Source organism: Gallus gallus, chromosome 26 (genome assembly GCF_016699485.2).
Source record: "Gallus gallus isolate bGalGal1 chromosome 26, bGalGal1.mat.broiler.GRCg7b, whole genome shotgun sequence".
Lineage (NCBI taxonomy): Eukaryota > Metazoa > Chordata > Aves > Galliformes > Phasianidae > Gallus > Gallus gallus.
Window position 1 is genome coordinate 1,097,575 of NC_052557.1, and position 17,235 is coordinate 1,114,809.

At 45.9% G+C, this 17,235-nt stretch overlaps 2 protein-coding genes across 7 annotated transcripts in view; one reads left to right on the forward strand and one right to left on the reverse strand.

Annotated features, from left to right (window-relative positions):
• CEPT1 (choline/ethanolamine phosphotransferase 1) overlaps positions 1-17,235 on the reverse strand; it is a 46,925-nt gene that overhangs the window by 18,704 nt on the left and 10,986 nt on the right. For 2 of the 5 annotated variants that reach the window (XM_015298709.4, XM_025143711.3), the window contains exons 1-3: positions 4,406-4,448; positions 2,680-3,082; positions 102-249 (exon numbers count right to left, since the gene is read on the reverse strand). In XM_015298709.4, coding sequence (XP_015154195.1) covers positions 102-249; positions 2,680-3,075 — 544 coding nt within the window. In that variant the 5' untranslated portion in view covers positions 3,076-3,082; positions 4,406-4,448. Of the gene's footprint in view, positions 1-101; positions 250-2,679; positions 3,083-4,289; positions 4,449-17,235 lie in introns of those variants that run through there. The other 3 variants (XM_015298707.4, XM_046904137.1, NM_001006392.3) reach the window with 2 other exon arrangements.
• On the forward strand, positions 4,500-14,535 carry DRAM2 (DNA damage regulated autophagy modulator 2). 2 transcript variants are annotated; one of them, XM_015298811.4, is made up of 9 exons: positions 4,500-4,537; positions 6,286-6,370; positions 8,074-8,386; positions 8,661-8,728; positions 9,241-9,380; positions 10,770-10,947; positions 13,379-13,461; positions 13,680-13,772; positions 14,189-14,535. In XM_015298811.4, the coding sequence occupies exons 3-9, from the start codon at positions 8,256-8,258 to the stop codon at positions 14,294-14,296; spliced, it is 801 nt and encodes a 266-aa protein (XP_015154297.2). In that variant the 5' UTR covers positions 4,500-4,537; positions 6,286-6,370; positions 8,074-8,255; the 3' UTR covers positions 14,297-14,535. The 2 variants fall into 2 exon arrangements, with proteins under 2 accessions (XP_015154297.2, XP_015154296.2); XM_015298810.4 differs by having other exon boundaries at positions 8,229-8,386.

Consider the following 17,235-nt stretch of genomic DNA (forward strand, 5'->3'; position numbering starts at 1 on the left):
ACAATTCACAGATGAGTAAAGGAACTTTTCCTATATTCCAGATTTGATCCTTGAAATACTAACTTAATCCTCATACTTTAATTTAAAAAAAAATGCAATACCTGTAGAAAGTGAATCACAGCCATGATCAAAAAGTTCTCCCAGTGGAGTGCTGCTGTTTGTCCTCCTTGCTTGTTTCCCATCTATAGCATCCAGAGACTGGTAGATGAAAAGGCCACAAGCACAAGCAATGTATGCCCAGGGAGGTGCCTAAGGAAGAAGTCATCAGTGAGGGTAAAAAGGTGTTTCAAACTGTAAGGACGTAGTTTAACTTCAGACCATCTGAAACTCACTTTATAGCTTTGCATTTTCACACACTTCCTTACCTAGAGGTCTATAAGCCTGGATCTTTCAGTAGCTTGCAGGGGAAGGCAGAGGGAGTTAGGGAATGTGAAACAGCTAGTAATTGTTTGCTTTGTTACTAAGTTTAATTGATATAGAGCATTTTCTAAGCAGGAAGCCGTAACTGAAAAAAGACACTGCACATGCAAAGCAGGACACAGTTACACCCTTTCTAGCTTCTATTTCCTGTAGGGGAATTTGTAAGCTGGCTGGGCAATGTTAGAACTTGAACACCTTCCTAGCCCCCAAAATGTGGAACTGCCTCCCAAACACTGAGCTCACCTTCACCTTGCTCCCATGTTCAGCCCTGTGGTTGAACTACACTTCCTGAGATCTGCAAAGCTTCAGAGCTCTGCAGCACAGCACCTCCACCCTACTTTTATTATTTTTACTACTGTATAACAGCAGCTTTGCCAAATCTATGCTATTAATCCTTAGTATTCATATCCTGTATAGCAATTTGTATGCCTATAGAAATACAGGAGGTATCAAATCACCTGGCTTCCTCTGGCCTACACAGCCTTGACTCATTTGTAGCACATCCAGCTGCTCTCTCTCTCCTCCTCTGGCATTGTTCTAAAGCTGCCACCCGCTCTGCTTTTAGCAATGTGTCTATTCAACCTACTTGTATTTTCTCTTAGCTACCAGCAAAGCTGTAAGGGCAAGCTACATTCCTATGACTCCTCCTGTTGACAAAAGGTGTAGCCAACTTGCTTTTGAAAAGAGCAGAACTAAGACTGAGCTGCAAGGAAGAGCCAATTTACACCTCAAAGCAATACTGCTTTCAGAAGAAAACTGTGTTTCTAGAATCCCAAAGTCCCATTTTCACCCCAGACAGCTGCCTGACACTTCAAAGCAGAATCCTGCAGCTCCACCACAGAGCTGACATCCCATTGCCACGCCAGCACACAGGGCTGTGCTGCCAGATGGCAATGAGATCAGGCTGAGCACCACCTCAGCAGAAAGTTCCTTTTCAGCTCAAGTGAGAAGACAAACCCACTAAGCTCAAACTCCCTAACTGCTAAACATGTAACAACCGTAACACAGCCAACCACAGCTGTATGATTCCATAGCCTGCTTAGCATGAACTTCAAAAGTTTAATTACTAACCACAATACAACTGTGCTCTAAATGAAGCTCAGGTTCAGTGCCTTGTACTGTTATCATAGTGAGCAGCAAGTTACGGTCATATAGCAATGCTGCTGCTTGAACCAGGAAGGAGCTGGGGTGCACAGCATCAACCTACACATGTTTTATAGAGTTCATGAAGCCAGTAACTTGAAATGCCTGATAAAGACTCCTGCATCCTTGAAACTAGAAGTTACAAGAAGGTGAGACCTGAGAACAGGTCATGAGCATTTAGTACATTCAGCACAAAGGATACAGCCCCTGGCTCTTATCCAGCCTTCTCACATCACAGACTGCTCAAGTGGCATGCTGCTCCAGAGGACTGTTTTGTGTTCCAACAGCACATAGCACATTATGTCTGTGGTCCTCATCTGAGGTAATCCATAACACAGTCTGCCAGGACCACAGAGGATGCAGAAAGACTCTCCTCTAATTCAGCACAGAGGAGTTAGTTACATTAGCCATGGAGGAAGCAGCCTGCCCTGATCTCCCGAGAGCATTTTGCCAGTGCTCAGTCCCTGGTTTGATCTAACATTGCTCACTGTTTTGCAACTCTAGTTGGGTTTGCAGCACTCAATTAACTGCCAATCAAGTCACCCTGCTCTTCTTGTTGTGTAGCAATTCCAGCTCAGATAGCTGAAGACAGCTAACCCAGTCACAAACAGGGAAAGCAAATAGGCCAAAAGCTCCACACACTACACAAGCAAGACATGTAAATCTATTTTTTCGTTGCCTGCATGTGAATCATAGAATGGTTTGAGTTGGAAGGCACCTTTAAGATCATCTAGTTGCAAACCCCTGCTATAGGCAGGGATACCTCCCTCTAGACCAGAAGGAACTCAGCAATATCCTTGAGAGGCTGCAGCATCATGCAGCAGGTTCATCACAGCTGCTGCCCCAACAACTATTTTGGTACTGTACTCCATTTCACACAACACATACTGGCCCACAGGAACCCTTCCACCAGCCCTCAGCACGCTCCCCAAAACCTACACTGCTCTTCCTGCATGCAAGCACTCACCAAGGCACCAGCATTACAGCCGTTTGTATGACAACTGTGGGCTACTCACATAGAGACGCTCCCCACACACACAGAAGCCCAGCAGGGAACAGTGCCAACTGCTATCAGATCACAGCAACCACACAGACTGTCAGAGGCCCAGAACTTACCTGTTCTGTAGCTGTTGGGCAGTAGTATACTAATAGCAGGGTTGTAAATATATTTATTAACAGTCCAATGATGGTGATCAGATTTGGGGCAATCCAGGCTGGAACTTTTCCAACTAACCATTCCCAGTAACCTTGCATTAGAGGTTCAAGCAGCGACCGTCCAGCACTCTGATATTTGTGTTCTTCTAACCGTTTCAGCTGGTGCTTTGACAAGGGAGGTGTAGGCAATTGAACTAGTTTGCTTAACACACAGGCAGCAGCAGGACCGTGGGCACAGCCTGCAGGGGACTCCAGGTGCGACTCCCCACATCGCCTCTTGAGGTTCCGATGCCCACTCATGGGTTTGGTGGTGTCAGAGTTTTTATTGGGCAGGTAACAGCTGTTACGGAGAATCATTAAGATCCTGCAACATAAAGGGTTGAGATATACTGAAGGTGAAGGATGCAGATAGGTTTTAAATATATCAGAAGTTTCTAATGCTCGACAGAGCTCACTTGCTAGCAGCAAACCAAGAAGACTGTATGAGAGTCTTCCCTTAGAAAAGAAGGATATTTGGAAAACTGTTGAGGGAAAGACAGGAAAGAAAGCTGCATTGCTTCCCTTTCTTGCTGCCTACAGAATTAAGTATCCTGCAGCCACCTGCCTAAATTTCAGCAGCAGCAGAAACTTACAGCACACTGCTGCCTAACATTACAGACCAGGGCACAGTGAGACCCCTCACAGCTCCCCAGGGGAGTATACATAACCCACATACCCTGCTCAGATTATCAATCAGTGGCAGTACAAACAAAGAGAAAGTTCAGCAGGTTTGAAGCAGCTTTGCCTCTTTGGTGAGGAGTAACAAACCCTTTAGGCAGGAATAAGCACTTATTTTTCCCCCACTTTTCCTTAAGTGTAACCCAATCCAGCTGAAAGCTCGTTGCTTTTTCAACTCTTAACCAAGAAACACACAGAAGCTACAGAGCTCCAGCTATCAAAGAGAGCTGCTATGAGAAGACACGGGGCCAGGAGCAGCACCTCCAGCACGAGGAACTTTGTGGTATCCCAGCTCTCCTGAAGGCACAGGGCCAACAGCACATAACCCTCCATACAGACTAACAGAGCAGTAGTAGAGAGGAGACTGAAAAGGAAAGTTTGCTTTTCAGATGAGGGTCATCCCACGTAAATAAACAGAACTAACCGTTAAGCAACAATCAGCTGTAAACCAAAGGTCAACTGCAGCATAACAACAAGCACTTCAATTTCCAGCCCCACTCCGCTTAATTAAGGCTATTTCTGACAGCACAAAGCTCTGCGACTGGGAGGGGAGGGCGAAGCAGGGGAGCAGAGCGCTGCTCCGCAGGACGGCGGCAGCGGAGGCACAGCGGCTCACACCGCCTGCCCTCAGGAAACGCGGCTCGGGGGCTCCCACGGACAAGCAGAGGAGCGAGGCGCAGTGCGGAGCGCGGCCCAGCCGCCCCGCAGCCCCCCCGGCACACCGCGCAGCTCCGCACGGCGCTCCCCCGACCCACAAACCCCAGAGCAGTTGGGGGGGGCACCTCCAGGCCCAGCCCGGCGCCCCGTCCCGGCCTCACGCATAGCAGGCCGGCCTAGTGGTGCCCGTTCCTCACCTGAGCCCGGCCCTGCGGCCCTCCCCACAGCCACACCGCAGCCCCGTCCCGCAGTACCCGGGGGCAGCGCACAGACCGGCGGGACACACGCAGCCCCCACACCACCCAGCCCTTACCTCAGCCTCCGCGCCCGGCGGTGCTTTACGCCGCTTTTGCGACAGCCGGAAATGAGGCGGGGCGGGGAAAGGGGTGGGGCCGTGGGTTGGGGGCGGGGCCAGGCGCGCGGGGCCGCGGCGGGAACGGCTGAGGTAAAAGCGCGGGGGGGCGCGGGGGGGGGGACACGCTCGGCGGGGTGGGGTTGGCGTTGGCACACTGAGCCCGGCGGGTCCCGTCCCCTTCCCTCCTCCCTTCTGCATCTCCCAGAGACCCTTCGTCTCACCGCTCAGCTCCCGCTACGGACTCTGCGGTGCCCCGGGGATTCCCAGCACCACCCGACCGCCCCCCGGCCTCTCCCGCTCAGCCCCTCCGTGCCCCCACCCCGTAACGCAGCCCTTCAGGCCCTCCCCTCCTTCCTGATCCCCTCCAGACACACTGTTGGCTGATCCATACCCTCTAATAGCCAACCTAAACCTCCCCCGTCTCAGGTTAAAGCCGTTCCCCCTTGTCCTATCACTACCCACTCACGCACCCAGCCCCCAGCAGCCCCCCCCCCACACACACGAGGAGTTACCAGCAGCTTTTGGGGGCCCGGATGGACAAACCGGCTCAAAATGAGCCCTTTGCCATCACCGAGCAATGGGAGCAGTGCAGCCGATCCATTCCCTGCGTTCTCACTTCGCTCCTTTGAGGTTTCACAACCTTTATCCGCTGTTATCAGTCTGACCCTGACAACAGGTCGTGCAAAGGAACTCAGCCGTGTCCCCCTGCGACTCGTCCCCATCCAACCTTTGCAGAGCACAAACAGCTTTCTCTTTCTGCCCTCAGCTCAGTGTTTTCCTGGAAAGAACCAGCGGTGCCCATTGGTGCGGCTGCATCCACCTGCAGGGCTGGGAGCGCAGGGAGAGGCTGGCAGTGCCTTTCCTATCCCAGCTGTCAGCACGGGTTCAGAATTCTCCTGTTTCCATGTGTGCTTTCTGCTGTCTTCTCAGCATTATCTGTTAACTTTTTGCCCTTTGTGGTCTCAGTTGTCTTTTATTTTCGTTACTTCTACAGAAGCTACTTCTGTAGTTTCTGTTCTGTGTGCTCTCAGTGCTGCTGCACGTTTCCTGTGCTTCCTCTGTGCTTTTGATGCCCTTCCTCGACTTGCTGTCTTTGATAATACCTGTCACAGGCAGAGCTGTTCTGAGGGTCAGCCGTTCCCCCTTTAGCACGCAGACATGTCTACAAAATAGGATCCTGAAGAGAGAGGTTGGCCATGGCCGTGATATCATCAGTTGGTAAAGGGCCTCGATGGAAAAAAAGCAGGAGGCTGAGTGTGTTTCGTTGCTGATGAAAACAATAGGACAGGATGAGGCACTCATCATAATTAATTGCAGGGCTGGCTAGCAGGTCTGCCCCTCTGCACAGCATCCTGTAGCTCAGCAGAGCTCTCACACTGCAACCACCACGCTGCTCTGTCATCCTGACCAAATGCAAATGGTGGTGATTTGTGTGCAGGGCACTGCCTCCAGCTGTGGGGTGGGATGGATCACAGGGACACCCGCAATACTCAGTTGGTAACAGCTTAATAGTGTTGGAACAATTCTAATTGCATTGGAACAGTCCCTTTCAGCTTTTTGCTTGAAAGCTTCACATTTCAAGTTAAACTTTTCTGTAGATGAGTTATACGAATCCAAAAGTCTTCAACCTGTTTTCCTGCATTGCTGCTGTCCCACCATACAGGTGCTTCACTTAAACCACTTAAGAATAGAGAAAACATTGAGTCAGGCCAAAAGTGCACCTACCCAGAGTCCTGTGGCAGTGACTAACAGAAGATGCTAAGAAATAGACTGGTATAGATGAAAAGGTTTAGTTACCTCACATCTGGAGTGTCTTCCTTTATATCTCAACGATTTAGGGGAAGATGAAGTGGACGAGGAGCTTCACCAGAAAGATGACTCTGGATTCCTCTTGAGAAATTCATTCAACGTCCTTATTCTCAGGTACGTGGCATGTTGTTTGTTTGTTTGTTCTCAGGCAAAAAAAATCTGTTAGCTCAGAAATGATGCTAAGGCACTGTTAACATTTAAATGCTAAAGGCAAAACAAAATCCAGATACCAGACTGACTGCCTGAAGTTGCCTTGAAGTTGGAAATAGAGAACGCTGTGCAAAATACGTATTTCTTTCACACAGATTCCAAATTTACACATTTGAGGTATGGGATTTAGAAGTTATATTCACTGTGATCTGTATTGCATTCGAGCCTTTAAATGAAAGTCAACATCAGAGGGCAAATGTTACATTATCTTTAGCTTAAAAGTCAGAGTATAAGGATCAAAAAGCAAGCAACTCCAGTGGTCACTTTATTCTTAAGATGTAGTTATCTGATACCTAAGGTCTTCCTTACAAGCAGCTGAACCTTTAGTTTTATAAGGATGTAATTCATTCTTTTCAAGGGCTATCAGTCATGGGTGGCTGTTCCTCTGTCCCAGGTGTGTGCCTTGTTTGAACCCCTAATACTCTAGGCTTCAAGGAAGCATGAGCACAAGGCGGTGACGGGTTTCATATAAATGAGCAATGCTCATTATGCAGCATTAGCTGATGAGTCTGCCGAGCTGGGCTTCCGTGAGCTTCCCTGGACTCACAGGTGGAGGAGGTCAGCAAAAAGATACGCCTTGGAAAGAGATGCTTGGGAGCAAATAGCAGCAGTGTGCAGGATGTGCACACCAGCAATGCTGAGATGTGAGGAAGGCGATCAGCTCCGCTGTGTTGCAAGATTCACTCTTCTCTATTTTCAGACTCCTTTTTCCTCCTGTGAAAGTTACTAATTGTGCTTCCTGACTCTTTCTCTCTCTTTGTTTTGCTTGTCTCTTGCCCTCTAGGCATTTCATGCCTCCTAAAACCTCTCAGTGCTGCACTTATTCCTATGTTCTCATAGTACTATTTGCCTTTCCTCACATGCTGTTAGATCTTCGTCTGGCATGCCTTTGGATCTGCATTCTTTTTTATTCTTCTCCTTTTCCCTGTCTCATATTCCATTCACAGGTCCAGAACTGGATAGCATGTGAATACATAGTTAGCAGTTTAACTCCACTGTAAATTGACCTTTCCCTCCCACCTGTAAAACTGCAGCACCGTTCTTCCACCCATAGTCAGCAGTCCTTAAGCTCAAAGGTTGTGGCTGGTAGCAGTCAGCTCATGCTCATGGGTATCTACAATCTTATTTAAGTGATGCTTATAACAGATGTTGAGTCACACAGCATGACAGGCACTAAATGAGTGCAGATATTAAAGTAATTTTAGGTTATTTTCTCAATGTCTGCCCAGCTGATTGTTAATGGAAATGAGAGGCTCTACAGGAGCTACTATCAGTTAAATTGTCACTGTCAGGACACGTTCTCTGTCACAGCCTCGTTAATTCTAACACAGTGTTATGACTCGATGATCTTGAAGATCTTTTCCAACCTAGGTGATCTATGATTCTCCAATGCAAGGCTGAGAAGAAAATAGAGTCAGTTATTCACAGTGACCCATCCAACCTTCTTTTGGCAGCAACAAATGCCAAGACACGCAGCAAAGCAACACTGCTGGTTTCTTTTCTCATGATCTTCTAAGAATTTCAGAGTTAACATTTCCAGATGTTATTTCTGCTAATTTATGATTGCTTCTGTGCCCTGAGGTCAGATATTCACATTGGCATTGCAGGACAGGACTGAGGAACACCAAAAGCACTTCATCCTGGCACAGCCTCTGTGATGAGAAGAGTCATCCCTGGCAGCATCCGCAGTCCATTTGAATAGGCAGTTTGCCTCAGAAGAGCCAAATGTTGTTGCTAAACCTTTCTACTCAATTCTCCACAGCGTTCAAAGTTGGAAGTCAGCACTGAAATGTGGTGGTTTCAGCAAGGCCTCTCTTTCTTGCCCGTGGCTTTGGTTGTTTGGTCAGCAGCAACATTTGTGTTTTCATACATCACTGCAATTGTCCTCCGCCACGTTGACCCTCTGGTGCCCTACATCAGGTTGGTAACATTCATACAATCTACATTTCCAACTGCAGAGCATTGAGGCTGTACGAGTGCCTCTAATTTTGGTATTTCAGATTTCCAGGCTCTTACTTTTCCAGTTTTAATACTCCTTATTCACCTTTTGTGTTGAATGAAGATCAGAATAAAAGGAATATACCAAATATGTTTATTCCTTGTTCTAAGGACAGCATGCTTCTTATGGTTTCTCTGTAGAATGAAAAGAAAACTTGAGTTGCAAGTATTTTTAGTATTGATTTCTTTCTTCCAGTGATACAGGAACAATACCTCCTGAGAGATGCTTATTTGGGATCATGTTAAATGTTTCGTCTTTCCTGGGTGAGTAGAGAAAGCTGTCCCTGGCAAGCTGCACACAGTTCTGGGATCACACAGTTTTAAACTGTTTACTTATTAAGATCATTAAACAGCCCGTAATTCTCATCAAAGCTAAATTTCAGGCAGTTCACTTATTTCTGTTAAGTGACTTAGAGGAAAGTATATCACAGGGATATGACCTACCGACTGCAGATTCCAGAAGGCTAAAAATGCATGAGAAAGAAAGAAAGAAAGAAAGAAAGAAAAGAAAGTGGTAAGAGGAACAGCAGTGCAGAATTAAGGAAGTCATCTTACTTGTGCTTCGGTTACAGAGAGAGAAAAAACAACTTACTTTTTCAAGTAAGAAAGAGACCAGAAAACCTTAGTAAATCAGTTGTGTCAGCTTTGACTTCCACATTCCCACATTTCCTAAGGCAATTTTTGTACTTGAGACAGATGCCTCCCATCACTCAGCACATTCTCAGTTAAAAAAAAGGGAAAAAAAAGTTTACTGCATTTGGGTTCTTCATTCACAGGTATGGCCACCATGTATGTCCGTTATAAACAAGTCTATGCTTTGAATCCAGACAAATCCAGGATCGTCAAGCTTAATAAGATTGGCCTTACACTGGGACTGATGAGCTGCTTTGGACTTTGCATCATTGCAAATTTCCAGGTTTGTGTCCAGAGTTGGGTGTTTGTTTACTGTGATAACTGATAAAATGGGATGGGGGGAAGGGGAGGGAATTAAAAGCAAAACTTTTGAGGGAAAAACCCATTGATTTTTTTTTTCCTAATCAAATTCTCTACAGCAAGCTGTTAAAATAAGTTTGAATTTGGAGTTTCTTACATATTTCTTACTTTCTTTACCCACTGGGATTTGTGAGTAGCCAGTCACAAAATTTCAAACCATCAAAAAAGAAATAGAAGTTCTGCAGGAAGTAGACTCTTCTTGCACCTTCTTACAGGAGATGTGAAAGCCATGCTCTAGATGATAAAACCACAGCTGTATGGTATTTTAACACAGGAGAATCTGTAGGGGGACTGTAGCAGCACCTTTAGCCACTAGAGGTTGCAGTGGCTCACTGCTCTCCTGCTGGATTAGGGACAGGGAAAAGTAGCTCTTGAGAAGCTCCACCTTCTCCTCATTTCCTATAACACAGCTCTGCAGTTGCTTCAGCAGTCTGTCTTAGAAACCTCAGCATGCCGATTTTGGTTTGACCAGGATTTTTTTGGAGACCTTAACATGTTTTTTAGAACCCATGCTGTACACTGAGTGTTGCTCTGCTGTGAATTCAGTACTTAGATTTCATTTGTGCTTTCTAGTGAGGTGCGCATAGAGATTGTGAGGAAAGGATGACTCCAATTCCTTGTCTTAACAGATACTCAGACACAGACAGCTTCATGCTTTAAGGCATAAAATGTTACCTGCATGGATGGGCTTCAGAGAGGCTGCCAGCACAGTGCAAATTGATAAGACATTTTGTCTTGGCTTTTCATTTTGTTTGGGCACTTTGCTCAGTCAGGGATAGGAGGAAAGGACAAACAAGGCTTGTTCAAACTGCAGTAGCTCAGAGAAGTGCTAAAGTTCATTGGTTTTAACCTCATTTGGGGGACGAGAATTGTGTGTCATGTTTGTCTTCTGTTGCATTATCCTTCATAGACACACAGACTCCCTGGCTAGAAGTATTGAGCAGGCAGCCTGCTGTCACTCTTGTTACCTTCCCAACTGCAGGGATTCCTCCATTCAGTTTCTGTATTACTGTTCAGCGTGATAACAAAGGCAGCGTTGATGCATTCCTGTAATTAGGTACAGCTGAGCTGTAACTTAGCTGCGAGAACATCCCCAGAGCAGCAAATACAGAGGGCTGCCAGGCACTGGCTCCCAGCTAACTCTGTGGACTGCCAAGAAAATCTCCTAAGTGCTGGCACATTCCAGAACTCTTTTGTTTGGGACGTGAGAGGATAACTGAGCACGTGGAGTGCCAGAAGTTTACAGAAGGAAAATATGCCCCGAGTTTAAAATTAAACCAGGTTCTGTACAAACTGTTCTTTCTCTCCATAGAAATGTATTCTGTACTATATCCACGTGGTCGGTGCCTGCCTGACATTTGGAGTGGGGGCCATTTACATGCTGGTTCAGACCATCCTCTCCTATTTGATGCAGCCAGAGGTTCACAGCAAAGACATCTTTTGGATCCGACTGACCGTGCTTCTCTGGTGTGGCTCAAGCATTGCAAGCAGTATCCTTGCGCTACAACATGCCTCCATGGAACAGAGCAGCTTCCACAAACAATTGTATTTATGTTAGTTTAGCTATGTTAGTTTAGCCTGCTGGTAGTACAGACTGTGCTACAGAAGGTCTACTATCTTTAGGTTTACAACTTGTATCATGGCTTTTCTATCCAGTTTTGCAGCTTGGAAACTTCAGAAAAAAAGGGCACCATCAGGGTAAGCCTGCTAGCAGGTCACTAACAAAAAAGTTGCAGTTCTATGATTGGGTACTACTGGAACGGAGAAGTACAAAATGTAACATAAAAGAAAACACTGCTAACCCAACTGTGTGCAGCACAGTGTGCTGATACAGCTGGTCCCCTGAGCAGGTCTGAAAGTTCTGGCACTTATCACAGAAGCAGCTGTAGAGTGCATTGCCAAGGTTGAGTCAGAAGAAACATGTGACCTGTGATCTCCTCCCTTGCCCATCCTAGAAGTCAAAATACAAGACATTCCTGGCAGGCTTTCCCAACAACCTTCCTTTGGCTCTGGAACTCACTGTTCCCTTTGAGTTCCAAGTGCTGGAAGCAGCCATGGGTTTTACAGAAATCTAGGCAAACTCATTCAGAAACAGAGCATTTCTCCTATCCAGAGTTATATGACAATTAGGAAACTGAACCACAGAAGTTCCTATGTTCACTCCTAAACGCTGTGTTTTGAAAATCGTGACTTACTTGTGTCAAACAGGATTACAACACTGAAGCATTAGAATTTACATTCCAAAGATATGAGTCCAAAACTCATTGCCTAAATGCTGTTCCTGTTGCAGTTGAATCAAGGCCACCTATTTAATCCCTGCTGATTTTATTTATTCCTGGGCTGACAGCCAAAACCAACATTAAACCATAGACCACCTCACTGATCGCTGAGCTCCCATTCCTGCTACTGCAAAACAATATAATTTGGGACAGGCTGGTTATCGGTAACGAAGGGAGGAAGAGGAGGCTTGACACAGCAAGGAAGTCAGCTGTGAGATTTTTCTGTGCTAGAGAAGAATGAGATTTTCAGCTCCAAACAGTTAAGAGCCAAATACAAATGGAGCAGACTGAAAGGGAATGATGTGAACTGATTCAAGTTAAGAGCATTGTACAGATGCCAAAAAAACGCAAGATCTGTAGAAGTCTGTAAAACAGTATGGTCTAACCAAAATTAGAGGGGAGTGTAAAAATAATGATATATATGTACATATATATATATGGAAGGGGAATAAAGGGAAATTGTTTGAGGGATAATAAGGGAGAAGTGGTAACAGGAAGAAGTCTACAGCCATGGGAGAAGTGGTTGTTTCTGGTAGTGGAAGGCAGAACGAAACCCAGAAATGCTTATCCACTACTGGGGTGGAACAGGGGAACTGTCAGTGCAGAAAGAGCAAAACTGTTCATTACCTGCCCCGCGCCAAGGGACAATGGGAGCCAGATATTTTTGTATCACAATAATTAAATTATTTTCATTGCAGCAGTAACCTGGGCAGGTAACTAACAGATGAGCTGGATATTTTAATTAGCAGAGAACTGGATGTTTTGCATTCAGATCAATAACCAGAGCTCTCTGGACAGTTCACATCTATTTTTTAAATAAGTTTGAAAGTCTGAGTGATCAAAGACATTTGTACCAGTTTGTTCAGCCTCGTTCACCACCAAAAGTAATCTTGGACATTGGTTCCTAGTGCTTAATCTCATCAGGGAATAATTATATAAGAAACAGGTATTTTGTAACTTAACACTCTAAGTTTCATTTATAAGGGCAGTAGCACCAGTGTAGCATACTTTTCTTTTGTAAAACGTTGAAAAAGTGTTATCTTAATTAGCCTGGAAGTACCCCAAGTCTCAGTCAAGTGAGGAATCGTTGCCATGAAGCATTTCTCCTTGGTGGCTGTACCAAACCAGTTACTCAGAGTGGACTGAGAGGGAAACTGGAATGCCAATAACCTCCTCTTTGGCACTGCAGATGTATTCCAGCCTGTAACTCATGCATCAGGAGCTCACAGTGCTTGAAAAGCTTAAAAGCAATCAGAGAAAGAGGTACAGACCCTATTGACCAGGGAACCACCACTCAAAAAAATCCATTGGAAGTGGTAAGCATGGTTCACATCCATCACAGCCTAAGTGCTTCCACGCAGACATTAAAGTTGATCAAGGAGGTACAACAAGGTGCAGTATACAGAGAGCAAAGATGACTGATGCAACTTAGAATCAAACTTTTCATGTTGGAACAACCTACGAGTCAAAGGGAACAATGTGGAGCTGTTCACATCTCCATTACCATTCATTATGTTTAGGAGACCTGGTAGAGAACACACAGATCTCCTTACACACTCCATCTGAAGCACCTCAGCACCAAGGGTGGAATTTCCAAGTTGCTCCTTCCTTGTCTTGAATCCTCCTTAACATATTTCCACAGTGTTTGTTTCCTCACTTGTCTTATACAGTGGCCTGTATGGAACAGATCTTGTGCAAAAGCTGCACTGGGACCCCCAGGAAAAAGTGAGTAAAAAAAGAAAAATAACAGATGTTTAAACAAACTCTTCTCCTGAGTTCAGCAGTTCATTTTTAGAGACTCCAGATATCCTAAGGGATTTTGCTTTCTGAACAGAGTAGTTGTAGATGCAGGGCATCATGTGTTCAAGCCAATTTTGTGCCATTACAGGGTCACTAAGACATTCTCACACTGATTTCTCTCCTTCTTTCTCCCCGTTTTACAGGGCTACACGGCTCACATCGTCAGCACTGCCTCCGAGTGGTCATTAGCATTCTCCTTCCTCAGCTTTTTCCTCACCTATATTCGTGATTTTCAGGTAAAATCCATGTTAATGTTAAGTACTCTGTTTCTCCAGACTTCCAATAGTCTGACATGATGCAGGGTGGGTTCTTTGCTGGCTTCTAAGCTTGACAGCATTTATTAATCATCAAGGCTGGAAGACCTGTGGTGTGAACAGCACTGAACGGTCCTTTCTTCCTCAGTAGGGTACACTCCTACTGTGTTAGCAGCATCAGTCTAGCTGCAACCAGCTTCACTTGCATGATCTGCCACAGTCATGGGAGGCTTGCTATAGGATTGCAAGGCGAATTATGGAGTCAGTCCAGGAGGACAGCACAGGAGTGGGTTAATAGTTCTGTAGCTGAGCCGTGTTTTGGTCTTTCATCCAACTGTCCATGCTGAACAAGTGACGAGCCTGCTAAGTTGTGGTTTCTTTCTTTTTTTCCTGCACAGAAAATTTCCCTGCGTGCAGTTGTCAGCTTGCATGGACAAACCCTTTATAACACACCGCAGAGCTTTGCGACTGATGAGCAGAGGCTGCTGATAGCAGGGAGCATCTAATGAAGGTAAAGAGAACAAGTTCTCCGCACAACTCAGGAATGTAATAGCAATAACAGTGCATACTTCTAAGAATTTATTTTATATATAAAAGAAAAATGAAGTGATTGTATTCTACTTGACACAAAGGGCTTTGCTATTAACCCACACAGCAATGCAATGTTATCAGTATTGACCACAAGCCTGTAACATTTCTACACATGCTAATGTCATGAAAGAATTAAATGAAGGTTATTAAATGACACGTGTGTCCTCATCACTTCCTTCACACTCAATGGAGCAGCAGCACAGAACTCCCCTCCTTCGGCCTGTTCTCTCCAGTGTTCCCCATGCGAAGCACTTTAGGATGCACAGAACCTTTCCATCCCACCAGCTCTCCTGCTGGAGTTGGCCTCTGCTGCCAGAGGGGCAAAGAAAAAAAGCATATTAAACATCAGGAACTGATGTTGGTAGCTAGAAAATTCAATGTACCAATGGAATCTTGCATGTGATCTTGATGCCTTCACATGCTTTTCTAGGCTACCACACTCAGTCCCCATTCTGATTTCCTTTCCTACATTGGTCTCTGTGGTAATACGCTGGGTGGACCTTCAGAGTGTTCCAGCAGTAACTTCTTGCACTTTTGTGCCTTGTTTCTGGAGCAGCATCTTCTCCCCTTCCACCTGCCAGCAGTGCTCTTCAAACTGCACCATTGCTGCTCTGTTCCTGCCATGTCCGCCAGAGCAAGGAGCTGAGGGCTCTGCAAATTCTTTCTCCACATCATCTCCCACTGCCAACCTTGCCACCAGAAATCACCTACTTGAATACCTCATATACTGCAGGGAACCCAGGGTCACTTCCATGTGATCCAAAACAGCTTGAAAGGTGAATGTGCACATGCCATGAAAGCAGTCTGCAGCAGCTGCCTGCTGCTTTCCAGGTGGCACAGCTTCCAAGGCAGCCTCTCACACTAAGCGACCTCTGACAGCTGCATGTCCTCGTACAGAAGTGCTGATGCCTTGGAGGGCTGACCTCTAGTGGAACAGTAACAGCTTCGTGCAGGGATAGTTCTGTCCACACACTCTGAGCCACCACCTTAGGTTGACGTCAGCTGGCCCAGTACTGTCTTTGCCTTCCAACCTGCTGTGTCCAGTACTCACTGCCACTTTTGTTCTTTCAGCCCACCAATTCCTAAAAGATTCCCACTGTCTCTTCATGAATGCTTGCTTGAAAGTGAGTTTTAATTCATAGCCTAAATCCATAGCTCTTATGTTGCTGTGTACTTATTTAACACAGCAAGCATGATGCCTTCTGGTGGCCACTGCAGGACCCAAGGGAATGGCATGGAGGTTCAGTTTGGACATCACGAGAAGGTTCTTCACCAGATGGTAGTCAGGCATGGAGCTGGCTGGGTTCAAGAAGCATCTAGACAGTGCTTATAGACATGCAGTCTGACTTCTTGGTGGTTGGACTCCATGATCCTTACGGGTCCCTTCCAACTTCAGATATTCTACACTTCTGCCACGTAAGGCTGTGTGTGGGGCTGCCTGCCAGCAGCTTGCACAGCTGTGGCACAGCCAGTGCTTCCAGGACTCTAGCTTCTACTTCACAAATAAACTCTCAGTAGATCATAGACATTAAGGGATGAACAGTGCAGAAAAACCCAATCTGTGCTACAGATAACATGGCTGCACAAGGAGAAGTTCCAACAACCCGCAAGGTCCTGGGCTGTTGGGTCCCTTTGCTGCTGCTGTTGGCACAACTTTCCCATATCAGTACACCAGGAGGTTTGTCTTTGCTCTCAGGGATCCTCTCAGCTTCCAAGAGAGATGTCTGCTCTTCCACAGATGGCTTGGCTTCACCTTTCTGAACTGCCCGTTTTCCATTACTCAATCACAGGGAACCAACTTCTTCACTTTCTTCTAACAAATCTGACTGGTCACATTTCTTCAAAACCTTGCAGTGAGGATTCTTCTCTGAATTTTCACTATTTTATGTAGAGATTATGATAAAACAGAGGAGTAGGCAAGCACTTTGCTAGAGGAAAAGAAGTTCTGGAAGAAAGGTGATACATCACAGAACTTAAATCCTGAAGGATTTAAGAGGGTAAATGAGCAGAGCTTGATCCATTTCACCGTACATCATCAGAATGTAAAGATGTTCAGGCAGATGACAGGATAGATGGAAGACATTTGTTGGAAGAGCATCACAACCAGTGAGCACAGTGCCAGACATGAGGCAAGAGGCTGCTTCTCTCTTTTCTGATTGCTGTCCCAGCGTGCTGGCTAGGATGGAAGCAGTTTTCTTCACAATAGTCTGTATGGTGGAGCATTCTGTTTGTGACAGTGCTGGTAACACATCAGCACTGTGGCTGTTGCTGAACAGTATCTGCACAGCATCCAGGTTTTCTCTGTTTTCCACTCTACCCCCCCAGCAGGGACGTGGGAGAGGACAGAACCAGGACAGCTGACCCCAAATTACCAACGTGATGCTCCATACCACGTAATGTCATGGGTGTTTGTTGATTCTGTGTGCACCTTCCCAAGCAACCATTATGTATGCTGAGGTCTTGCTTGACCAGGAAGTGGTCAAACATCAGCCTGCTGATGGCACACATTAAATTCTTTATTTTGCCTTGCCTGCATGCACAATGTTCACTTCACCTATTAAACTGTATTTATCTCAATCCACAAATCTTCTTGCCTTCTGCATTCTCCCCATGCTATGGGGAAGGTGAATGAGCAAGCAATTCTGTAGGTGCTTGTCTGCTGGCTCACGTCAACCCAATACGTAGTGAATAGCCCCACTTTTCCCACAAAACACTTCAAGGCAGGCTTAGCCAAACTTACACTGCTTCTAACACTTTCAGGAATAAGATAAGTGTTTTCCTCATCGGTGTCATTCACTGATCAAAAATCCCACCTCCCATAAGTCAGCTTCTGTGCTTTGCATATTTACCAAGA

Coding starts and splice junctions, on each gene's coding strand:
- DRAM2 (XM_015298811.4), top strand. CDS start 8,256: ATGTGGTGGTTTCAGCAAGGCCTCTCTTTCTTGCCCGTGGCTTTGGTT. Junction 8,729..9,240: donor AAATGTTTCGTCTTTCCTGG/GTGAGTAGAGAA, acceptor CTTCATTCACAG/GTATGGCCACCATGTATGTC. Junction 9,381..10,769: donor GCATCATTGCAAATTTCCAG/GTTTGTGTCCAG, acceptor TTCTCTCCATAG/AAATGTATTCTGTACTATAT.